This window comes from Balaenoptera borealis (assembly GCF_965194805.1).
Source record: "Balaenoptera borealis genome assembly, chromosome: 11".
In the NCBI taxonomy this organism is placed as follows: domain Eukaryota; kingdom Metazoa; phylum Chordata; class Mammalia; order Artiodactyla; family Balaenopteridae; genus Balaenoptera; species Balaenoptera borealis.
The window spans coordinates 107,876,813-107,902,324 of NC_138868.1; the positions used below are offsets into that span (position 1 = coordinate 107,876,813).

The 25,512-nt window shown below is 47.2% G+C and overlaps 2 protein-coding genes across 6 annotated transcripts in view; both read right to left on the reverse strand.

Annotated features, from left to right (window-relative positions):
• Window positions 1-19,898, reverse strand: part of NFRKB (nuclear factor related to kappaB binding protein) — a 35,747-nt gene extending 15,849 nt beyond the window's left edge. For all 3 annotated transcript variants that reach the window (XM_082343062.1, XM_082343061.1, XM_082343063.1), the window contains exons 1-15: window positions 19,796-19,898; window positions 18,589-18,742; window positions 17,264-17,419; window positions 15,054-15,255; window positions 9,204-9,331; window positions 8,395-8,569; window positions 7,792-7,893; window positions 6,966-7,039; window positions 6,059-6,143; window positions 5,518-5,698; window positions 4,809-4,917; window positions 4,480-4,606; window positions 4,167-4,232; window positions 853-932; window positions 700-746 (exon numbers count right to left, since the gene is read on the reverse strand). In XM_082343062.1, coding sequence (XP_082199188.1) covers window positions 700-746; window positions 853-932; window positions 4,167-4,232; window positions 4,480-4,606; window positions 4,809-4,917; window positions 5,518-5,698; window positions 6,059-6,143; window positions 6,966-7,039; window positions 7,792-7,893; window positions 8,395-8,569; window positions 9,204-9,331; window positions 15,054-15,255; window positions 17,264-17,398 — 1,511 coding nt within the window. In that variant the 5' untranslated portion in view covers window positions 17,399-17,419; window positions 18,589-18,742; window positions 19,796-19,898. The remainder of the gene's footprint in view (window positions 1-699; window positions 747-852; window positions 933-4,166; window positions 4,233-4,479; window positions 4,607-4,808; window positions 4,918-5,517; window positions 5,699-6,058; window positions 6,144-6,965; window positions 7,040-7,791; window positions 7,894-8,394; window positions 8,570-9,203; window positions 9,332-15,053; window positions 15,256-17,263; window positions 17,420-18,588; window positions 18,743-19,795) is intronic.
• A 1,000-nt stretch (window positions 19,899-20,898) lies between these two features.
• The window catches only part of PRDM10 (PR/SET domain 10), a 105,166-nt gene continuing 100,552 nt past the window's right edge, over window positions 20,899-25,512 (reverse strand). For all 3 annotated transcript variants that reach the window (XM_082343066.1, XM_082343065.1, XM_082343064.1), the window contains one exon: window positions 20,899-23,886. In XM_082343066.1, coding sequence (XP_082199192.1) covers window positions 23,689-23,886 — 198 coding nt within the window. In that variant the 3' untranslated portion in view covers window positions 20,899-23,688. The remainder of the gene's footprint in view (window positions 23,887-25,512) is intronic.

The window sequence follows — 25,512 nt, forward strand, 5'->3', positions numbered from 1 at the left end:
AAAGATGTTTAAAAAAGAAAAAAAAAAAAACAATACTGCATCATATACTTGAATGTTGCTAAGAAAGATCTTAAATGTTCTCACTACAAAAAAAGAACTGGTAATTATGTAAGGTGACAGATGGGTTAACTACCCTTACTGTGGTAATCACTTTACTATATATATATATGTACATATGTGTGTGTGTGTGTTTATATATATACATAAATAAAATCAACACACCATACACCTTAAACTTACACAATGCTTTGTCAAATGTATCTCCACAAAGCTGGGGGGAAAAGGGACCATGACAGACTGGAAACAGTCACATGAGATGATACAAAGGCTCAGGACGAGGTCGAGACCTAAATCCCAGCCTGGGTCCTGTCACTCACCCTCACACCTCCATTTCTTTGTTTCTTGGTAACATGAGGAAGATGGGCTGGATGACCCATTCTCCAGCGGGAACCGAAGGGGGGACCGGGGAAGAGCATGCACCTACAGGTGGGTCCCACCTCCTCAGAGACTCACGGGGAAACACGTCCACTGCTGGGAGCGTGCTGCGCCTTAGGGAGGCTGAGGCCGACGAGGACCAGTGGATCCCGGCATCTCAAGCCCACTCTGGCTCTAACATACACGGATGTGTCAGCACAACCAGGGCAGCACTTAGATGATGCTTTCTTGGGGCACCACCCTCCATTAGGGTACTATACTCACACCCGAGGCACAGGCGTTGTGGCGTCTGAGCTGTCTTCATTTTCTTGCTGGAGAAAAGGAAAGCAGGAACAGGTAAATGGACTGAAGGATTCTGGCTAACTCAGGGTTCTGGAAGCCCAACACGAGAGAGCTGGTAGTTCTCAACAACCATACCTTACAGAAGGCCTGGTCTTTAGTTTCTAGCCACAGCTGGAAGAGTGCAGCTAATTCCTTTTCATTATCTTGCGACTGGCCTATTAGAACAAAAAGGCAAAAAATAATAACATGATCTAAGGATATGACCTAAGGATGCCACTTCCTCCTTACTTGCTGTATCTACATCTGGACCTGTAGCGATGGTCCTGTACACAGAACACCCCTCTGCCTGGACATCCACAGGCAGAGTGAAACTGGACCCCTGTCTGACACCGCTCGCAGAAATTAGCTGGAAGGGATTAAACACTTACCCTGCTGGATTACCGTGAAGGGTCCGCACGGACACCCGTACGGAAGGCCCAGCAGCCCCCGAACTCCTCAGTCGCGTGACCTCACTGGCCCCCTCCCCCCACTCCAGCCTCTCACTCCCACTATCACAACTGGACCTTGTCATTCCCCAAAATGGGACACTTCAAAATGCCTAATCCAGTTTCTCAAGCCTGGCTACGCCTAAGAATCACTTGCAAACTTTTAAAAATGCCAAGGCTCGGGCCCCACTCAGCCAATTAATCAGAACCCCTGGGGGTAAGGCCCAGGCACCAGCATTTTTAAAAAGCTTCCCAACTGGCGGCAGCGCACGGCCAGGACTGGGAACCTTCAACTAAGCCCGCATCTTGCTCTCTGGCCGCAGCGGCCTCCCCTCCCCTCCCCTCCCCTCCCCGCTGTCTACCCTCGCCCTCCAAAACGTTACCTGGACTCCACAGCACTGCTGGTCCAGACACCCCACTTTCCTGCCCCCTCAGCCCCTCCCTTCACACCCCCCCCCCACTCGGCTGAGGGCCCACGCCCGTCACTTCAACGACACGCCGAGCAACACAGCAATCAATACCTGACACCTCTCTCTTCCGTCTCTGCACCACTTCCCTCGAGCAAAGCTCGCGTCCTAAACCAGCCACACCCTCCACTGGGGCAGCTGCCGGCTGCCTGCGACAAGGCCCGGAGACAGGCAGGGAACGCCTCCGTGAAGGAGCGGACAGCCCCCGTCACCGGCCCTCAATCTGCCCGCGAGCCCCGCGCCAGCCGGCCTCCCTGCCCGCTGGACAGCGGCTGCCCCGCCCTTCTCCACCGCCCTTCCCGCGCACCGCAGGCCTCCCGCCTCCCACAGGAAGGCCACAGACCCACCCCCTCAACCTCCCCGCGGCTCCTCCTCCCCCCGCACGGATGTGCTGCCTCCCGCCAGCTGAGGCCGGCCCCTCCCCGCCGGGAATCCACCCTATGACAGGTGTCCCCTTCTCTGCTGTCCCTTTCCACCGACACTTAAGTCCTCTCCTGGCCACGAGCCCCGCCTCTTCTGCTCCCCTCCGCCGCCAAACCTCTAGAAAGCGCTGTCCACGCTCACTGTCCCTTTAACCAGGGGGACTGGGAAACGTTTTCCTGCCTGCAGGAAAGGGGGCCTGATCGGTAGCACGTGCAGACCTCTGCGGTGTACGTGAAGGTCAGCAAACCGCTTCTGGAAATGAAGTTTTGTGGCCGTTTGTTTACACCCTGTCTCCGGCTGCTGTGCACAGGGCAGAGCTGAGTAGCCGCAGCGGAAAGCATCTGGCCCACAGGCCCGAGACACTTACTACCTGGTCCTATTAGGGCAGCCTCCCCCGGCCGACTCCCCGACTCCCCGCCACCAGCCAGACAGGCGGGAAGAGCTGCAGCCAGCCTCACGAGCGGCCTCGGCTCTCCTCTGCCCGCCACCGGCGTCGCCCCACTAAGGAATCACTCCTCCAAGGGAGTCATCATTTCTTCCATGTCCACAAATCCAGTCTTGACCTTCCTGAACCTTAGGAACAACGAAGGTTAACGACCACTCCCCACCTGCTGACTCTCGGACCTCACAGCGTCCTGCTGACTCTCGGACCTCACAGCGTCCTCCTGACTCTGCGGTCACGGCCTCTCCCGTGTCCCCGCTCAGCCTCCGCCACCTCGGAGCTTATCAAGGCTTAGTCCCAGGCCCTCTTTCCTCCTCATTCTCCCCATGCCTTTGACTGCACTTACTGCACATGTGCCCACAGCTTTCCACCCTGACTGTGGGTCTGGACTCTAAACCCACTGCCTACTTAACGTGTCCACTTCAACACCCCAAAGGCAGCATGTGCACAGCTACACTCACGCGCCTCACCCTCGCCCAGGCCTGGACGTCCTCCCCAGCTGCCTACGTCGATGGCGGACCCCCATCCGCCAGGTGCAAATCTAGCAGGAGTGACACCTGACTGCCCTCCTCCTTCACTCGCCACACCCAATCCACAACCACATCCCCCGGCTTCTACCACCTACAGCTCTCAAATTCATCCATCCTCTCTACCCAGGTGCAACATCCTCTCTGCGCAGGCCTGTGTGACCTCCGCTGGAACGTCCCTGCGTCACTGACCCCCACGGCTCCCCTCCGCCTGCCTGGCTCATCCCTAGTCGTTGTTAAGACCGCTGCTCAGACAACCTTCCCCAAGAAGGCCCTCCCGGACGCCACACGCATGCCACACCGGTGCCTCATTACAAACGCCCACCCCTACCGGCACTTTCCCCTTACAGAATGGCTAAGTTTGTCATTTCATTCGAATGAGTACTTGTTGCCCAAACAAACTCCACGAGGGGAGCACGCTGCCTCCCTCACAAACCATTACACCCCCAGCACCTAACAGTGCGTGACACCTAGAAGGTTAATCCACGCTGTAAGCAATGAACGCATCCACTACTTTCACAACCTTCTCTCCATGTTTCTCGTCATAGACCACTGGACAGAGTGGAGAAAGGTTTGTCCATTTCCACAGGAAATCAACACTGAATCTTCCTCTCATCACCAAGTTATTTCAGGTACATGTTACTACAACTTACACAGTAAGTGGGACTTCACAAATTTATAAGAAAAAGAAACTGTTCTTTAGAAATAGCTTACTGAGGGCTGCCCGACACATTATTCTCAATAGCAAAACCCATTTTAGGAAAGAAAAACAATTATATTACTACAAATTAACCTAAAACCATAGATACGGTTGACATAAATGTAGGTGCTATTGTAAAAAAAAAAAAACCCCACAGATTTCAATTCAGCCAGCCCCAGAGTGCATCGGAACTGAAGGGCAATGTCACCTCAGCCAAATCCCAACGGGGGTGAACTCAGACCCTGAGAACTTCTTGAAGGACTCTTTTACTGAGCAGAATAAGGTGTAATGTTGCCTTCTTCAACAGCCTCCTGGCACACACTGACTGCAAGGCACAAGAAGCTCAGGGGAGAAAACGAGAGAAAGAGAACCTACTGTGACAGGCAGGTGACGTGCGTTACTCACCAAGCAACTTCCACTGCTGGGTTTTCTCTTTGAAGCCAACAAATGGAGAGAAGCTGGAAGGTACAGCTGCAAGAAACGGATCTCGTGAACAAGCTACACAGGTCAGAGAGATTGCTAAACTCAGAATAACTGACACCCGTGAGCTCCGAGATAACTTCTGTATGTTAATGGTGTATCAGGACAGCAGAGACCTCCAAGGCACGGCATCGCAGCATGCAAAGCCACGACAGATGTAACCAGTAAAGCTGCGGTCTACTAGGAGAATCCGACAAAGCGGGGTGAATACTGGGCCCTACAGAACAAAGTACCTTACCACGGCTTTCTCCAGCAAGATACTGCAGGGCTGGTAACACCAACTCTGCCCAGTTGGGGGCCGCAGAGAACCAGCTATTGAGGGAGCTGGCTGGAGACGACTGCCAGTCCAAAACTCGCTCCTCTAGCTGAGGGAGAGTAAAGGCAGAATGCGGTTAGATTTCTATTCCACGCCAGCGATTTCAAGGCTGTGCCCGAACGGACTGGCTGTGTCTGTCCAGTCTGCTCACGTCACAAAGCAAGTCAGCTACGGAGCTTTGCGGGGAACCCAGAGCTGAAGATGTCTACAATATGAAACTGCGACACACTTGGCTTTTCCAGAACTCTTACCATAGGAAGGCTAGCCTGCCCCTCCAGCAACAAGATCTCCAAGAGAAGAGAGAAGAAGCTGGAAGATATTTCATTGATTCCAAGGCAAGGCTTGAGGTCTTCGAGAGGCCTAATGAGGGAAGAAAAATATAAGAACCACCAAAAAGGGCTTCCCTGGTGGTGCAGTGGTTAAGAATCCGCCTGCCAATGCAGGGGACACGGGTTCAAGCCCTGGTCCCGGAAGATCCCACATGCCGTGGAGCAACTAAGCCCGTGCGCCACAGCTACTGAGCCTGCACTCTAGAGCCCGCAAGCCACAACTACTGAGCCTGTGTGCCACAACTACTGAGCCCGTACGCCACAACTACTGAAGCCTGCGCACCTAGAGCCCGTGCTCCGCAACAAGAGAAGCCACTGCAATGAGAAGCCCGTGCACCGCAATGAAGAGTAGCCCCCGCTCGCTGCAACTAGAGAAAGCCCGTGTGCAACAACGAAGACCCAACGCAGCCAAAAATAAATAAATTAAAAAAAAAAAAAAAAAAACCACCAAAAAGACCAAGAACACATGCCTAGGTTGCTTTAGGTCCTCCAAGCCTCCTAGCCGTCATAAAAAAGCTCAGTGAAAGCCCACACCATACAGGTACCCCAGCAGGACCTCTGGGACCGAGGGCTCTCAAGAAGCACCAGCTCTGGGGACAGCCCTGAGCCACGACCCCCGCTGCTCACTTACTCCTCCTTGATAGCGGGTATGGCCAGTGGAGACGGTGCCTGTGAGAGGGGTGGGAGCCCTTCAGTACCGCTTAGGGGTTCCGCCGGATCCTCTGCCTCTGATTTGATCATTTTTATTTTCTTCTTCTTCCTTTCCTCTTTTTCCTTAACCTTTTTTTTAAGGACAGCCAAGTCATATAGTGCTGGGGAAGAAAAGCAACTCAAGTCATAGAACTGCATTTTCTACATCAGGAAATGAGGAGTCTTATCAGGAGTGTATTATTTTCCCAAGGCCCACCAGAAAAACAAAGAAAAGTCTCAGTAATAAGACATATAGTTTCATTTTGTTTTTTAAACCAAACTCAATGAGTGCTTTAAAGAGTCAATGATCTGTTGTACTGATTTTACGCTCACTCCCCACCTACAAACCCATAAGCAGCAGTAGCGATGTCAAGGCTACCAGCGAGAAGAATGCTGCGGTTTCCTTTTCCTTTGCAATGCGTACAGAGGCCTGCGTAATCTAACACCACAGTCGATGGCCACCGACAGGGGACGTCACTTACCTGCTAGAGAGCCCTTCCTGCCGGCATTTACTCGAGTCATGATGTCGTTGAGAGTCAGGTCCCCCGTCAAAAGGTCTGGGTGATCCTAGACGTGATATTCAGACATTTGTTATGGAGTTCCAAAAGAGGAGCTAAAACTGTTGATTTTCCCAATTTACACATAAAACTAGAGGTTATGTGTACTTGAGGTACTTGTGTTGAATTTAAAACGTACAGAGATAAAAACTATTGCTCTTCATAATGGGGCAGGGGAGAACCGAGTTCCAACCCTTCACATGTGGCACTTAGTTTATAAAGCTCTTTTGCATTCCTTATCTTATATGCTCTTCAGTCTTGCTAAGTGGTATTTTACAAAGACTGAAAACGGGATTCAGAGAAGTTAAGGGATTTGCCCCACATCACAGTAAGTGGAAAAGACAGAGACAGAACTCAGTTCTAACCCCAGCATGAGACTCTTCCCATCTCACCACTCTGCCTTGATGAACTGCCTTTCCTTCCTCCACCATGATCTCTGGCTCAGCGTTACCTCGATTTGGTGGAGCAGAGGAACAGAAACGTAAAACGTGGGAAAAGCACAGGCTCTGACGCTTGGCTCTGCCACTTACTGGCCGTCGGGCGTCACACAAGCTCCCTGGGCTCTCCAAGCCCTGCTAAACGGACGAAAGGATTCACACAGCAGTGTCGTCCTAAAGACTGGATCAGACACGGCGGTAAGCGTGCCTTATAAAGTCAAAGCATCTGTCTTCTCCGCACATCTTTAGTGTTACTGGGCCTCCCATGCTGCTCCTGTCCCCTAACAAGGATAAGGAAAAGGGACTAATAACGTAGTGACTGCCTCTATCATCTCAGGACAGCTGATCCGGGGAATTAAGACTGAAAACCTACTGACCACCCCCTCCAATCTTACTGGTTGGTGTTTCCGCTTCTCATGGTGCTTCTTTAGCATTATCTTCAGGTCACTGTCCCCCAGTTCTATTTTATCTGAGAGAAAAGGAACCAAACCACATGGACGGTCATTCACTTCCACAACGCTCAAATTCACATCTTTCTGGTCACTTGTAATACTGGAAAGTGAGATACTTTCTGCGTTTCCCTTCTGACCTGTGTACTACAAGCACCAACAACCTTGAAACAGTCACAGGCTCTACTCTGCAGCTTTTCTGTACACTCGTCAATAACAACGACCTCGGTACTCAGCTGCTCCTAGAACACCTAGAAGTTTCTTAACATTCTTCTTTGACTCCTATCCCAACTAAAAATAGTCTCTAATTTCACAGACATGCCAAGAAACTGCTGTGGCTCTGGTTACCCCTTTTGTTCTATTATTGAATTATCCCTTAGTATTATTTTGGGGGTTTTTTTTGGTTGTTGTTTTTGTTTGTTTTTTGGCTGCGCCAGGCAGCATCTTAGTTCCCCAACCAGGGACCGAACCCGAGCCTCCTGCAGTGGAAGCGTGGAGTCTTAACCACTGGACCGCCAGGGAAGTCCCGATATTGTTATTTTAAGATTCTGCTTTCTTGAGGCCAAAATGCCAGCTGATCAGCTCCTAAGAGAAATTTTCAAAACAAAGGACAGAAGGCCAGCTGGCCTACCTACCTGCGGAAAAGTGGAGCTACACAAAACCTTCCCCAAGTCTCCTCATTCTAAGGAACAACGCTCTGCTTTCCTGGCAGGCAGAACCCAGTCTCCCACCCCGAGGGAGTCCTCAGACCCACGCCCAGAGCCCCACTCACCTGCAGTCTTCATGTCCGTGGTGGAAAGCGTGGGCACCACCCTGAGGGGCACCGCAGGGCTAGGAGAGCGCGCTGGAGAGCTCGGGAGCCACGAGCTGAGATCTGCAAAAGAAAAGTTTTCTTGTAAATCCAACCTGCCTGTGGACTCCAGCAGGGGAGACTGGGTAAGTGGCTCCTTGGGCTCAAGAAGGCTAAGCCAACAAGAGGGAGGCCAGGCTCCACCATTCCTTCCTGACCCTTCCCCAGACGGACTGCGGCACTTGAGTCAGTGCAAAGGCTCTTCCGGGAGGACAGACTTCAACAGTGGCGGGTCACACTGCCGAGGTCACAGTCACTATTACTCTCCCGCGGGGAGAGTGGTTCTCTCGAGCAGCCGACTGGACCAGCGCGCCTGCTGGGAGGGCCCCGCGTGCGCCTGAGCGCCAAGGGCGGCGAGGTGTGCAGTCACAGCCACCCAACGGCTCTGAGCGTCACCAGGCGCCCAGACAAACCACAGGGACGGCCTCCTCGCGGGGAAATGGCTACCACGGCCTCCCACCGGACGAGCAGCTGCAGGTGTGGACCGATGAGATACAGGCGGTGCGGGGCACGGAGGGCACATACCCTCCTCGTCCGACGACAGGGCCGAGTCCCCGCACTCCTCCTTCACCTCCCGCAGGACCTTCAAGTAGCGCTGCTGGGTGCGCCACTCCCGCTCCTCGGGGGTGCGGGACGGTGAGGGGCGCTTCTGCCGCAAGGGGAGGGCGGGACCGCTCCGCCGGGCCATCCCCAGCAGGTCCTGGGAGAGATCGGATGGGATGGGGGCACGGCCTCAGCCACAGCTTGTCCTGCCACGCTCCCCAAGTCTACACGTTCTTCTCTTCTTTGTTAGCGAGCTCGGTTCCCTCCTTCCAAATCAAAGGGGCCTGTGCTGATTATGACGGAAAGTCCCCAATCTGAGCGCTGCGCTGCTCCATCGAGAATGAATCCTTACACCCGACACCGAAGTATCTCCATACCGAAGCTTAAGGGACCACTAAGAGCCAGAACTACTCTGCCCCAAGGCATCCGAAGGCCGGTCCAGACCCGGAGCCGCTGAGCCTGGCACCCATCAGGCATCCAAACGTGAACTTGAGGGCAAGCTGGTTCTCCTGCACGACCCACCATGGATCTGAAAGCTACCTCTTTTTCTGGGTAAATACAGAAGCTACAATATTTCATCAATTTTAAGATGTATCCTTCTTCTGTTCCTGTTCTAACGTATCTGAAATCAGGATACATCTTAAAACGTATCATAAGAAGAAAGGATGCACTTGGTCGTGTCGGGGCTTGATGGGCAGCTTCCTTCCTCAGTGGTATCTTTTGTTCTTGCCCCTGATCCGCCCCTTTGGGTCACCAGGTGTGAGTCCCACGCAGCTCCCAGGGGCACTTACACTCCGCGAGGCCAGGATCTGCTTCAGCAGCCGGTGGAAGTACTGCTGCTGGGAGCTGAGGTAGCGTTTGTACTGCGACCGGAAGCACAGCTGCCTGTACTTGACCACCTCGGGGTTGAAGTGTCCGTCTGCAAAGAAGAGGCACAGCCACGCGTATCTGTCAGCCACCCATCAGCGAGGGCGGGGGAGGCGGCCAGCTCTGCACCAATGGGAGGATAGCGTGGGGAAAGGGGAGCCTACGGTCCAGGGGGAGAGACAGAAAGCACGTAAGCCAGTACTCGACTCTCTGACGTGCTGCCAGGAAACCAACCTAAAACAACCGAAGAGAGCAAGAAGAGTGACACCAGGAAAGGAGCCCCTAAGGAAGGCGACATAAAATGAGACCCGATCAGAGCAACTGTGGGAAGACGTTAACAACTGATAAACATAGGTAAGTTTTACGGATGTGCATCATACGTTATTAGTTTTCAACTTTTCTGTATGTTTAAAAAATTTCAGGGCTTCCCTGGTGGCGCAGCGGTTGAGAATCTGCCTGCCAATGCAGAGGACACGGGTTCGAGCCCTGGTCTGGGAAGATCCCACATGCCACGGAGCAACTGGGCCCATGAGCCACAATTATTGAGCCTGCGCATCTGGAGCCTGTGCTCCGCAACAAGAGAGGCCGCGACAGTGAAAAGCCCGCGCACTGCGATGAAGAGTGCCCCCCGCTTGCCACAACTAGAGAAAGCCCTCGCACAGAAACGAAGACCCAACACAGTCATAAATTAAAAAAAAATTTTCAAAACGAAAAATTGGGAGGAAAATTAAGTAAGTAGGAATTTTTAAAATAAAAATAGGGAAAAGGCAGAAGGAACAGCATGTGCTAAGGCAGGCCCTGAAGCAAGGAACAATGTGCCCACTCCAACCCCTGAAGAAATGTTGGTGTGAGGAAACCAGAGGGGCTTAGCCAAGGAGGGGCCAAGATGACCTGTGAAACTGGGCAGACGTCACACCACACAGAAACCACCGCACAGTCTGGACTTTATCCTGAGTGTAGTGGAAATCAGCTGAAGGGTTTAAAGCAGGAGAATAACACGGCCGAGAGCAAAAGAGAAAGAAGAAAACCACTGCAGTGATCTAGGAGAGGGACGACAGTGGCCTGGTCGGACCTCTGCCCCCATACCCAGGGTAGAGCCAAGGCGCCAGGAGGCCTGCAGGGTCCTTCCTTGTGGGTCCCGTGTATCTCGGCCTCATCCTCCAACAGCCTCTCTTTTGCTCACTCCACCGCGGCCCACGCTGTTTCCTGAAGTACCGTACTTTTTGCAAAGCCGTTGTCCTTAAAGTCCCCTCTGCCTTTTCACAAAGGCTTTGTCCTTAAAGTCCCCTCTGCCTGCAAGGCTTCCTACTAACACCCAGTACTTCACGGCTTGCTCGTCGTACCTTCACTGAGTCTCTCTGTCCGAACGCACCTCCACAGAGAAGCCCTGCCCAACCACCAGCTCTGAACCAGCTCCCTCCCGTCACTTCCAGACCCATTACCCTTCCTGCGTGACACCAACAAACACCTGCTTGTCTGTTATCTTGTTTTCCCCTATTAGAAAGTAAGGTCATGACTGTATCTCCAGAACCTTGAAGAATGTCTGGCACATATTAGCCGATCAGTGAGTAGTGGTTATGTGAATGGCAGTAGAGAGACTTCAGATATATTTCGAGGGAGAAAGATTAGACCTGCTGTTAGTTTGGATGCTGGGGCAGGAAGGGGAACATGGTACCTAGATCACTGGACACGAGCAACTCGTACCATTGCGGGAGCTGCAATGAGAGAGGTCCGTTTTGGAATATTAGATTTGAGTAGGTTGCTACGAAGTGAACTAAGGGGAAAGATGGAGACGCTAACCTCAGAAGGCTAAAATGAGGCACTGAAGTACACGGTGTTTCTTTTTTTATTTTTTAAATTCCAACCACTTTAATGATATTCCAAGGTAATGAAAAACAGCAAACACTTAGAACAGGACCTGACATGGAACTGTCACCACATAAGGAGGGCCTTGCATATATTAACTCACTTCGTCTTCACAACCACCCCACAAAGAAGTACTACTGCATCCTCATTTTACTGAAGAGCCTGAAGCATGGAGAAATTAAATAACTGGCGCAAGGTTACACAGCTAATAAAAGGGGAAATTAGGTCTGAACCTGGGCAGTCCAGCTCCAGAGCCGCTCCTAGCCACCGCGTTATGCTGCCTGTTGCAGGGAGATAGGGAATTTGACCTTCAAGAAAAGAGGCAAGAATTCAAATTGGATGAAAGTTCTACTTCTTTGCCTCTGTACTTCTCCAAAGTCACCTTCCTTCAGTCTTTAGTTTCCCCCACCAAGACAGTCAAATGCTCTATTAAAATAACATTTCGAGGGACTTCCTGGTGGCGCAGTGGTTAAGAATCCACCTGCCAGTGCAGGGGACATGGGTTCAAGCCCTGGTCCAGGAAGATCCCACATGCCGTGGAGCAACTAAGCCCATGTGCCACAACTACTGAGCCTGCGCTCTAGAGCCTGCGAGCCACAACTACTGGGCCTACGTGCCTAGAGCCCGTGCTCTGCAACAAGAGAAGCCATCACAATGAGAAGCCCGTGCACCGCAACGAAGAGTAGCCCCTGCTCACCACAACCAGAGAAAGCCCGTGTGCAGCAATGAAGACCCAATGCAGCCAAAAATAAATAAATTAAATACATAAATTTATTTTTAAAAATAAATGAATAACATTTCGAGTACATCAACTTAAAGAAAATATATTATTAAAATTAAACTGCTTTTACCATTCTTAATATGGGTACTGGAAATTTTTTAATTGAACGTGTGGCTCACGTAACATTTCTATTGGCGGCACTGGGCCAGAGAGCAGCGGCAAAAGAGACTGCAGCACCAGGGGAAGTTGGTAAACTGGGGGCAACAGAGCCTGGTAGGCTGTGAATTTTATTCCAAGTGAAGGCAATTGGTAAACACTCTGAAAAGCAAAGTTCTGAGATGCTCGCGCTGGTGGCTGTGTGGAGATGGTGGCTGGAGCAGCCCCGGCGAGAGCCCCCAGAGAAGAGCTGGTGGGTGAGAGCAGGCAGGCGGGGAGGGAGAGGGGGCCTAACGGCAGGAGCAGAGGCAGGAAGAGCGAGCGGATGAGGGCTCAGCAGAGAGAGGGGTGCGGGGAGGGCGTCGGAGGTACGGGAGGAAGCCGGGGAGGGGAGGGCCACAGCTGCAAAGCGGGGGAGTCTCACGACAGAGGTCAAGGCATCAAACGCTACAGACGGGTTAAGGAGAGAACAGAAGAGCCATATGCTGGTTTGCAAGTTACACATTCACTGAAAAGAAATGGAGCAGAGGAAAAAGCACGCACTGGAACAACTAGCAAAATAGGAATTTGGACCACACGTTAGATAACAACACGTCGGTGTTAAATTTTATACTGAAATACAGAACTTAAGTACAGAATTTAAATTAAATACAGTATTTTCTAATTTCTGAATTCGATCATTTCTGGTTACCTAAGAGAATGTTCTTGCTCTTCAAAGATGAGCGCTGAAAAATTAGGAGTCTTAGGTCTGCAATACTCTCAAGTGGTTCAGCAAAAATAAAAATAGTGGTAATAGGTACAATAATGACAAGAAAAAAATGTGGCAAAATATTCATAGTTAGTGAACTTGGTAAGGAGTATGTGGGTGTCAATTATAAATTCTTGCAACTTTTCTGTAGGTTTGAAATTTAAAATTTAGAAAGTCGAAGGTGTTGGCAGGCATAGGAAACAGCCACCAGGGGACGGCGGCTATGGATGCCTTTCAAGAAGTTCCGAGAAAAGGGAAAATGACAGAGGACGACGAAGGGGACAGATGGTTAAGGACTTTTTTCGTGTGAGACCCTCGACCACATCTACAGGCTGAAAAAGAAGGAGTGGAGTAAATACACGTGGTAGAACGGTTCACTGAGAAACGAGGTCCCAGAGGACGTAAAACATGAGAGGATCAAGAGCAGAGGTTAACCTTAAACAGACGAAAAAATCCTTCCTCTGAGACAAGTAAAAGTAGGTCAGGAGGGAAACGACTACAGTGTGCTGGGGGGAGGCTGGAAGTGGGAAGCTGGAGCTCATGACGACGACCCTTTCCTGTAGGAAACAGAAGGCAAGGGAGCTCGACAAGCACTTGGAACTTATGGAAAAGGTGAGTTTTTAAAACAGAACAAGATAAGCAAAAGTAAAAGCACACCGAAAGCAATGCCAGCTCAGTCAAGACGCATAACCACAATAACCATGGTAACGCAACTGTCTGCAACACCAAGGGACCTGAAACATGAGCAGAACTCCTGCCTTGCATTCCTTGTTTGCATCCTTACCTGACCATCACATTGTTTTGGAGGGAAACGTGCCAACATTACAGACAGTCCCTGATACGGCCTCTACTACCAACCAGGCCTACCAGCTTATCCCACCTGAGACCCTGGCTTCAGTGACATAAAACACTGGCCAACCAGAAGGGAAATCCTCCTTAATGATCCACCAAAGGAGGGAATGCTCAGTTTAAACCTTAAGATAATACAGTTTGAAATGATAAGCTTATTCCCTCCAGTCTTTTTACAGCTGTCAAGCTGTCCAGTTTCACAAATTCAAGATGTGCTGTCTTTCAGGGCCTCCAGCCAATGCAAAGTCACCCCAGAAAGCGGGAAGGGAAGAAGCATCCTCTGCTCCTCTCCACTGGACAGAAAGCAAACTGTGACTGAAGAGTGGCCCCAAACCATTCTGGAATCCCCAATGTAATGACCAGTTCAGGCAAGGGTCAGTGGATGCTAAAACCGCTGGGTAAAACAAATGCTTTTGGAAAATAAGATTATCACATGGTCCCTAAATATCACCCTAAATATCACCCTACAGATTGCTTCTTAATTATAGGGGAAAAAAGGTGCCCTTACAGTTAGTAGCTCTGGCAGATACCACAGAGCCAAGTGATCGAAAGCCTCCCTACCAACAATGCAAGACTGACATCACATATCCCCTGAGTGGAGGGATGAGAAAGAAATGACATTTCCCATCTCCTTTCTGGGCAAAATGTTTAACCGAAAACGAATTATGAGGAAGCAAGACGACAACTCCCCAGAAAGCAAGACATTTTACAATTCAAGTGTCCTGGGCTCTTCACAAGTGTATTTTCAAAGACAAGGGAAAAAAGGCAGAGGGCCTTAGATTCAGGGAGCTGAGAGACAGAAGATCCAAACACAACACATGAATCTTGAGTGGATCCTGGATTTAAAAGCCAACTATAAAGGACATTGGGAACAACTGAGAAAATCTGAATATGGGATATTCTACGCTATCACTTGTTCAATGTAAAGTTTCTTGGGTGTGAATTTAAGACTGTGATTATGTGGAAGGATGTCTTTGCTAAGAGATACACACACGCTGAAGTGCTTGGTGGTAAAGTGTCAGGTTTTCTGCAGAAAAAAATGTGTCTGTGCATCACACACACATACATCCATGCGATAAACCAAATGGTAAACTGTTTTTAATAATTTTTGAACACTAGTCATAAAGGGTGCCTCTAAGACGCTAATAATGTTTTACTTCTTGATCTGGGTGGCGGTTACCCAGCTGAGTTCATATAACACATCAATGAGCAATACAATTATGATTTATATGTTTCCTATGTAAGTTAAAAATTTTTATTAAAAAAAAGACAAAAAAAAAAAAAGAACGGCCTAGGCAGCAAAGTGTTGCATGAAAGCACTTGGAGTCAGTGTCTACACATAAAAATAGAATAAAACGAAGAAAGGAGTACGCACAGAAGTGGGTGTGTTCCCACCCTCCATTCCTCTCAGAACGAGAACGCTGAGCTACACACCTCGGAAAAGCTTCTGGGCGATGTGCAGAGGGTTTCCAAAGCGGAAGTTCTCCCCACTGAACAGGGCGAGGACGAGCTCATCCTGCTGGTCGATACCGTCCTCCGGAAAGCGCGGCAGAAACTGCTGGAGGTGCTCACGCTGCGAGTCGCTCAGTACTTCCCGCCACGTTGAGAAGCTGACTACGTCAAAGAAGATCTCGGGCTGGGAGAATCAGGAAAAGCAGGAGGAAAGTGAGCAAGAAAAAAATGAAGTTTTTAAGTTTTTTGTGCATAAGTGGGTAACATATGCATAACATAAAATCTACCATTTTGTCCATTTTTGAGTGTATGGTTCAGTGGCATTAAGTACAATCACAAAGTTGTGCAAAAATCACCGTCATCCAAGTTTTTACGTTTTTTAAACAAACTAAAATTCCACTGATCTTTACTCAATTCTCAAAACTTGAGAGATCAGGGCTCCCCTGGTGGCGCAGTGCTTAGGAATCCACCTGCCAATGCAGGGGACACGGGTTCGAGCCCTGGTCCGGGAAGATCCCACATGCCGCGGAGCAACTAAGCCCGCACGCCACAACTACTGAGCCCACGTACTGCAACTACTGAAGCCCGCGTGCCTAGAGTCCATGCTCCGCAACAAGAGAAGCCACCACAATGAGAAGCCTGCGCACCGTAACAAAGAGCAGCCCCCGCTCGCCACAGTTAGAGAAAGCCCGCGCGCAGCAACAAACACCCAACGCAGCCAAAAATAAAATAAACAAATAAATAAACTTAAAAAAAAATAAAAAATAAAAAACTTGAGAGATCTGTTGGGAATTCCCTGATGGTCCAGTGGTTAGGACTTCACTGCCAGGGCTCAAGTTCAATCCCTGGTTGGGGAACTAAGATCCCACGTGCTACAAGACAACTAAGCCCACGTGCTGCAACTACTAAGCCTGCCCGTTCTAGAGCCCGTGCGACGTAACAGAAGAGCCTGCATGCTGAAACGAAGGTCCTGTGTGCCACCACTAAGACCCGATGCAGCCAAATAAATAAATAAATATTTTTAAAAATAAATAAATGAAATAAAAAAATAAAAAAAGAGTTCAGGCAATGTCTGGCTAACTCAACAACAGGGAGGGAAAGGGAAGCAGCAGACAGCAGAGAGAGGAGCAAGGGACCTATAAGCATGTTAAGTACTTGTGACTTTATCCTAAGGACAATGGGGAGCCACTGAAGGGTTTAAGCAGGAGAGAACCCAGAAACCAACCACCTGCCAGGCGTCTCAGCAAGCAGGCACCAAAGCTCCTCTGGCTCCCTGTCCGAGATCTCCCCCTGCAAACCTATTTCTGCATACCACTTTATTCCTGGCATCTCAGTGTCTGGCATAAAGTAGGTACTTCAATAAAACAAGTGTTTGCTGACTGAATGAAGGACATGAAGAGGTTTACTTGAAAGAGCATGCAAAGAAAACATGAATGGGAAAGATATACACCAAGTTCAGTACCTGTTACTTCGGGTAGGAGAGGGAATAAGGGCAAAACGGTGGCTTTAATTTTATCTACAATTTTTGACATATTATGAAAGAAAAATCTGAACCAAATATGACTAAATGAAATTATCTCCCAAAACTGAATGATGCACAGATGTTTGCCGTATGATACTCTACGCCTGTCCGTACGTTTGAACTATGGCAAAATAAACAAGACGATAAACACGTTTCAGCAAACCTAGTGCCTTGCACATAATAAGCACTAAATAAATGCCACCATAATAATCATGATGACTGCCTGTGAAAAGTGGTCAAAAGCACACTATTAATGCTATCCCAGGGAAGGTACTATTAACTGACTAGCAAGTTGGTCACCTTATGGACAGAGATAATATGTTTGTGTCTTGTTTCATGATTCACAACATGGGTAAACATTCTAATGTAAAGATATACACAATTCTGCCCTTAAATATAAAACATTTGCTAACCGCTGAAAATTATCTTGTCAAAATATGGCGTATGTCATTATCAAGTTACATGTTATTAAACATGCAGAATGTAGCTTATACTTTCTTCCTTAATCAGACTATTAAACAGACTTAAACTTTAAAAAAAAAAGATCACTCTGGTTGCAATGTAGAAAATCAGAAAGAAGGGAGCACAAAAGACCGAAAACTTGCAGAGTGTGGAAAAGGCTGAGAGGAAGTGCTAGAAAGGAAAAGATGGTGCCGCTGTCACTACTCACATCCTCCAGAAGGTCCTCGGGCAGACTAACCCTAGTGCCCCCCAAGAGGCAGTCCTCCATGATCCGCGTGCCGTGGCCATCTCCACATGGGCCCAGCTCCAAGGGATCCGTCAGCATATGGTCCAAGGAATCCATTGCTTATGTTCCACAGGTAACCTAGACAAATAAATGCAGTCAGACCCCGAGACAGAAAGGCAGAAGTCCCAGGGATCTGTTGATACTAACGCTCTTTCACAAAATATTCTGGCCCAGGAAATATTCAATCTCAAACCTATTCTTCTACCTTATCCATACACCCTAAAGACAGCTAGACAGCTCTTCTCCCTCCCTTCCACCACTGCATCCTCATCTGAATTTCAGATCTCAACTAGCAAGTCTCTCATTACTCAGAATACTTCTACAGTGACTCCCCAATTTATAGAATTTCTTACACCTTCATTTTACACAAGAGTACAACGAGACTCAAAGATTAAATAACTAGATCACAGCCCATAATTTAGACTTCCCAGGCCAGTAATCTCTCACTCTAATATATTTAATTTTTTTTTTTTTTAGCAAGTAATTCTTTGTTGTTCCTTCACAAAAGAAATTTCACTGAAAATCCACAGAGTAGTAAAATTCAGACAGTAACACTAAGTTATTTAATGAGGGCCTGTTAAGTGCCAGGCCTTTCATACACCTGATTTAATTCTTATAAGTGTGCAAGATAGGGTTATTACATCTATTCTACAGATACTAAAACCTAGGATCAAAATAGATAAGCAACTTGCCCAACTCCAGAAGTAGGAATGAAACTCCAGTCTGCATGACTGCAAACCCATGTTCTTAACACTACATACAATACCTCCTGGATAAACTCTCAGTTTAAATCAGGAAAAGCAAGCATCTTAATATGACTTTATCAGTCCGCATAAACTCTGGAGGATCCAAGCACCTGACCAGGACAGCCAGCAAAGTCAGCGGCCAACCCACTTTAGTTGGTCCAGCTGATACTTATAACCATGTAGATGAAATGCTATTTTTCTCCTTCCTGTCATAACTAAACACTGCTGGCTACCTTTAGAAAAGTACACAGGAAAACTTTTTCAGAGAGCATCTCATAAGGCTGATGGCTGGAATCAGGTGCACAGCTGAAGCCACAGTTAATAGGCCCACAGGGAGGCTGAACTCAACCACTCCACAAACATTTGCTAAAACCATTCTCTCTCTCTGATTTCTACCAAATAGAAAGGAGAAAAAAAAACACACACACACACACACAAAAGATTTAACAGTTAAAACACCAAACTCCTAGCCTCATCTCAGTGACTTTGGGCAAATCTTACCTCACAGGCTGTCAATTTCCTTATCTATATAAGATGAAGGAGAGCTGGACCCGGTCCTCTCTACTGTTATTTCCAATCCTGGAATCCTGCAATGAATAACCTCCAGGTGGATGCATTTATGTAACTTCACGTAGTCATGTAATGACTTCTCATCCTGAAACTCTCAAATGATAAAGAGTAGACTTGTAATACTACTGCTAAAATAAGCACGTTTGCACTGATTATTTCAAGTTATCTGGAAGAGATGTCATATCTACGTAAAGGTACAGTGGAAAGATTCGTGTTCAAAGCAGCTGCGTGGTCGCCAAGCAACTGTGTCCCATCACCCTTCAGCACATGATGAACTACCGCATCCTGAACACCCCGGCTGCCTAAATAACTGACTGCAGGTAAGAAAGCACATGGCATTTGCATTTAACAAAACTTTTAAAAAGAAAAGAAATGTAGATGCAACCTGATGCTCAGAATAAAGTCCTCTTATAAGCCAGAACTGGCACAGAATAGGGTAACAGCTACAAAGCCAGTGTTTTACCTGACTCTCAGGAGGATAACCTGTTTCACAACTTGCTCACAAGTTTCTTCAATTAGCTTCACTTCAATTAGTGAAGCTAGTTTCTTCAATTAGCTTCACTTCAATTCAGTTCAATTAGTGAACGTGTAGCTAAATTTAATCCCTTCGAGTGGCAACCTGTGCCCTGCTACTATTCTGAAGAGGATCTCAAAATACAAAAAGCAGGCAGCTTCCAAAGGGTTGAAAACCGGAAGCCAAGGACTTCTAAGTCTTGCGGCGTCCTGGACCAAAGAGGCCCATCTTTACTAGACCGGGAAGGCCTCTCCCAATGGCCCTTCCTCTGCACCTGGGATAACCTTCCCTCCTGGACCCTCCCCAACTCAGAAGCCAAACCCCAGACTCCTTCCGGAGCAACCGCCGGCTCCAAACTGCTAAACCCCTCCCTAGCCGGCCTCTCACAAGCCCGAGGCCCGGGTCCCGCCCCGCTAACAGGCACCTCCGCGCCCACGGCCCCTCCCCCCACACCGTGCCTAACTCTAACCCCCACCCACCCGGGCCGCCCGCCTCCCGACACGCCCGCTCCCCTGTCCCGTGCCCACAGGGGCAGCGACCCTCGGAGACCCAGACACTCGCTCGCTCCCTCCCTCCGCTCCCCGGCAACACTTTAACCCTTTCGCCGCCCCGGCCCGCCCTCACCTGCGCCGCGGACGCTGGTCTCCGAACCCGCTGCGCCTCTCGGCCCGCGGGTTCCCGCACGCGCTCGCTCCCGCAAGGCGTCTCGGTGCGTGCACGCTCCGGGCTCGGGCGGCGGAAGGGGCAGGGCTGTGCGGGGCGGGGCCTTGAGCTGCATGGGGCGGGGCCTGGAAGTGCCGGGGGCGGGGCCTGGAAGTGCCGGGGGCGGGGCGGGGAGGGGCTCGCGGGGCATAACCTAGAGTGGCGTGAGCCCGCGGGGCTGGGCCTTGGGATGCAGTTTGCCGGCGTCTCGTTGGTCTCACCTGGCTTAGAAGCTTCCGGAGGGCGGTGTCGCTAGTCACCTGGCTCCGGAGCCCATGAGTGAGTGAATGCCGTTTTATCAGCTAACGTTTGCATATCTCATAGCCTGCTCCAGGCACTAGGCTGAGAGCACTTTCCATCATTGTCTTTGTACCACAGCTGTGTGCACTATTAGTTCCCATTTTGCGATTTCTCGAGTTTCGTTGGGGAGAACAAGAACCAGAGCCTGTGACGCGCGACCCACCCGGGCGTGGCCCCACTTCTCTCTCCCGTCTCTCTCCTGTCCCTGGACCCTCGACGTCCGGAAAGACAGTACACACATCGAAGAAACACATTTTCTTAATCAAACTCGATTAATCTTCCTCTCGTTAAGAATCTAGGCCGCTTTCTTCTTATAAACTAGGTTTTACTTAGAACCGCTTCAAACTTCTTTCACAGCTACTTCCAACCTGTCGTGCAGAGAGCATCCTCAGTTCTCTCCGCTAGATGGAAACACGTCAGTCAAGCTGGTGTTCCTCCCTGGTTGGCAAATAGTGGTTTCCAAATAAAGCCAATCGCTCTTCCCTAGCTGGCTGAGTGCCTGCCCCTAGTTCCTGTTAGATTGTTGGGAGGGGTCTCGAACTGGAAGCCACTAAGGGGAGGGGAACATCATTCCATATTACCATCCATAAATTCCCTGACCTTACGTCTCTGACCACACCAGAGTGAACCAGAGTCAAAACAATGTAAGTTGTATTATTTAAAAAAAAAAAAAGTAATGATCTCAGAAGCTCTTGTAACTTGTACACATACAAACAAGAAAGATGTTTATTAAAAAAAAATATTTATTAATTTTTACACCTGCTGAGTAGCACAAGACTATTAACACTATAACTCACTGAATGTACAGTAAATGTTCACATTTAAATAACAGGATAAGGTCAACATTTTCAACCTGTGGGTCAGCTTCAGCATCTCATGAAGTGCTTTTTAGCCCTACATATCTTAAGAGTCTTTTGAAAGGATAATTCCAAATCAGAAAACAGTTCCAGAAGATCAAAACAATAGGTTTCTCTGGAATAACAGGAATTTTACATGATGAAATATCTGTTTATGTGGGCACAAATGAAACAGTAAAAATGTAAAATCTCTATGTAACCTACTCCAAAATGCTCACACTGCACTGATCCAAGTCTACAGTGCCAGTGTGTCTTAGGCGAGGCCACAGTATGAACATTGGCTACAGACATTTTTTCCAAATTGGGTCTTCAGATGGCTTATAATCTGCCATCTCTTCAAATCCAAGTCCTTTTGAAAAGCCATTATCTTAGAATAAATATACAGAATACCTGATCTTAAAGCAATGTTGTTTGGCTTGACTGCCACACCTGCATCTCTGGTTGATAATATACAAATTAGTTTTAGAGTCTTTACTTAGTCCACATAAGGACAAAAAAACAAAAGGGAAAAAAAAGAACTTAGATGGGAAAGAAACAGAGGTCCTTCCGCAATACTTTTTCTCTTCTGTGTATTTTAAAACTTGAAATAACTGGCATAAAATGAACATTCCATTCAGTGATAGTTTTCCATTTTAATCAGTAAGTTATTCCTGAGGGGAGGGAGGAATACCTTGCTGGTTCAAATTAAAAAGGAACCAACAGGGCCAAATTTAAGTTATAAAAACTAAACTGGACCTTTGGGAAAGTCTAATATGCTTTACCTAGCAAGTCTCTCTAGACTGGACACTAGGATATTTATAATCATCACATTGTAGGACTTTGGGACTCAAAAATCTCTATATTGTGATACAGAGTCAATATTTTCTATTGAAAACATCAGCATTACCTCTGTTACCAAAGATATAGAGTCCATTTTCATTTTCTACACAATTAGCAAGTAACTCTCAAGTTCTCTTAGTGCCTAAATTGTCAGGGATAACTAAATGACTGAGGTCTCAATAATAAAGTGCAAAGTCTACGTATTAGTAAAGTTACTTTACAGAATTGTTTACTTTTCAAAAAGGTGTCTTTACCATAAAGAAGCTACTATACTTCTTAATTTATAGAACCAGTTTTTACCCAGAAATGTCAATAAAAAAATTATTTAACTTCATTTGAAACTGAAGGTAGGTCTTTCTGTTCTGGAATGATAAATTCTACCATGCCATAATTATTCTAAAAATGTATTAGTATGTCACAAAAAGTTGTTAAACTACATACTGATTTCTGCAGTGTTTTATGTGCACAACTGGAATGTACAGTAAAAAGAAGGGAAATATTTTCCCCATTGAATTCACAGCTAATAAGGCTCCCAAACAGGAACAATGATAAGAAAAACTATCACTGAGGCAGTTTTTCTCCCTCTCCCAACTGACAATGTAATATTAAGATCAGATTCCTTCCAGATCCCTTATAATTACTCTAACATATTATAAATGGTCCCCACATTTTTATTTTTCCCCTAGGTGTGAAGTTGGTCATCTTACCAAAAGGTCCAGATGAATTGCAATATATTTAAAGTTGAAAGTGTTAAGAAATAAGGAGGACCACCTTTGCATCCAACCTGAAAGAATGTTCATTTTAAGACAGAATTAGAAGTACTAAAATACACTGCATGCTGTGAGCGAGGGTTGCAGGTACACCTAGTACGAGCAAGGATTCACCCTTTACCAATGAGTGGTAAATGGATCCTGAAAGGCAGGACAAGGTCTCAGTGCTTTTTACGCTCTATATAGTTGTTTCAGTATCAATAATTTTTCTTGGTACTGTCATCTCCAATATCTCCTTCTTCATACAAGTACAACCAGAGAATGGGAGGCCAACCTGTAACCTGGGAGTCTAAATTCTGTTGACACCAAGCATCCTTTTCTTGTACAGGGAGTCCACAGTTGTGGAGTAATAAAGTAAGATCTATCAGAACATGAGGTTCTGGCCTAGTCCACTGAGGGCCAGGGTCTGTGGAAAGCACTACCAATAGCCCAACAACGGTTTTTCAAAAAAGGCAAGTTTTTTAAAAATCAGCAATAAGAAAAATTTAGGTAACAGGTTTTCCTTCAGACCATCACTGATGAAACCTTTGCTTCATCATTTTCATTTTCATGTGCAATGGGCTCCCTTTGTTAAGTTATTGAGAATGCAAACTCTCAAGATGAAGCAGTTCCGACCTAATACACACCCATAAAATGCCCCTTCGCCTTTGGTGCCATGGCTTGGAATCAACAAGTCCAGTGGCCATGGACTTGGCACATCCTTTATCCACCTTTGGTACAAACACAATACACTGCTTAATATTTCCACAAAGGAAAAGTAAGGCTTATCTATGTGTTAAAAAACCAACTCAAGAGCAAGGCAAGGTTTCTCTGTCTTGAAATCTACTTTCCCCTAAAAGATCTCCATTCCGTGGCAGAAACTCCTAGGGTTTGAAGAGTCCATTTGGTAAAGATGACCTGGATAAAATAAGCCCCAGTGTACGTATAAGCGTCAAAACTGTGATTTCCAAACTCTTGAGTGATAAATCTTAAAAAAAGAGTTCTAAGTGTCAGAAGCTTCCAGACGTTCCAGACGTATGAATAAGAAAAGACATGATGTGACTGTTTGATTCTGGCTCAAGGATGGAAGTTAAGGTTTAGTGATGTGCACTTCGCTGCTCCCATTCCCGTTGGTGGTGGTTGTAATGATGTACTGGGTGGGCTGTTGGCTGGTGGTCTGGGGGTCCAAGTCACCATGCGCAGTTGGCTGAACCTGGACTCCACCAGTGAGAGCAGAAGCTTGCTTTTCCTCCAATTCTGATTGACTTTCTGATAGCACATAATGACCCTAGAGCAGGAAGAAAAGGATCTTTAGAAATCTGAGGCCTGAAGTGGGGGGTAGAGTTATGGGGGCACGGTGGGGAGAAGGAATATGCAAAGAAATGTTACATGGGGAACCAAACTAGGCACCTATGGGAGATGCTTTGCCTAATTCCTTTAGAGAAGTAGACTACAGAGTTAACTTAAGGGAGCACCTTGGTCGTCATACCAAATGATACAGTGAGGAAGTTCAGGGACAGAAATTTGCATCATGATGGTAACCTACCTGGCAAAGAAAATATGCTATGGTATTGTCCCTGAGAATTTAGAAATTCATAAAATAAGGTGACTATCTGTCAATTAATATTTAAGATTAATACAAAATGGATCAAAGGAGAGATATTTAAATTCTCCTTAAAGAGGCAGAATGATGCCCAAGTCAAGATCAATGGTTCCCAGACTTCAGAATTTCAAAGACCAGCAAAATTAAAGTAAGAATAAATGTTCCCAAATTTTATTTTGCCAAGTAAAATCATTTTTTAAATGCTACTGTCAAATGAGAGACATTTTAACACTCAAAAGCATAGGAAGAACACAATCTTAGAATGAAAGTCTTTTGCATTGAATAAATTTAACTTTATGAAAACATATGTTGTCTTAATTTTTCTTCATTTTCCCTCTGATCATGAAAAAAACGTCTCCATAGACCTGCAGCTAACTCTGTCCCTACATTAACATTTTTAAAGACAGAATGTGTCTGTAAGAGGGAGAACTGGTCAGCTACACAGGCTGAGAAAAAAAGAAGTCACAGAGGAAAACTTGGGCAGCATCCTTTCCAAGCACTGTCCAGAGAGAAAGCCACAGCCAAATACCCATTTGATTTATCGAGGGCCGTATGTTCTGAGTCCACACTCATCAAGCCACTCTTTGATCAGGATTTGGTTTCCTGTGTGGGTCCTTCTCTAGCAGGAGGGGGCTGGTTCTCAACCAAGGGTCCATGGACACCTAGGCAGTTCATAGGTAGGCTTCAGAGAATCTATAAACAAAACTGTACATCAAATTTGTATGTATACTGTGGCAGATGGAAGGGAACATCCTTGGCTATATAATCAGTTTCCCAAATGGGTTCCTGGCCAAAAAAGGGTAGAATCAGTGAGTCCCCACAAAGAGCAAAAAATTTCACTGATTATGCCAATGAGACTATTCCATTTTATATTAGTTATTGTTTCCATTGACAATAGTGTTACTCTGGATTTATACATCTCTCCTAAGTCTAGTTAATGTGAATTCATGTGCTGAGAAATGGGTGAGCTCTCAGTGTGCTTTGAAAAATAAATAAATAAATAAATAAATCAGGTTTCTGAGGCCACTAGACTACCCTGCTACTCTTTGAGGCCTCTTGGGAAATAGTCTTCCCCTGGGAACATCTCAATATCCCTAGTCACTTAAGAGTATTTTTCTTAATTTACATACTCTGTCTTCCAGAGGCAGGCCAAAAGAAACCAGTGAAGATAAAAACAGAGGTAGCAGATATAATCAACATTGACAGGCCTAACCTAAATATAACAAAATAATTTATGGCAATGTTTTTCACCTGGGGTGGGTGAATTGTTTAAAATAATTTAAAAGAGCTCCATAATAGATTCATCATATT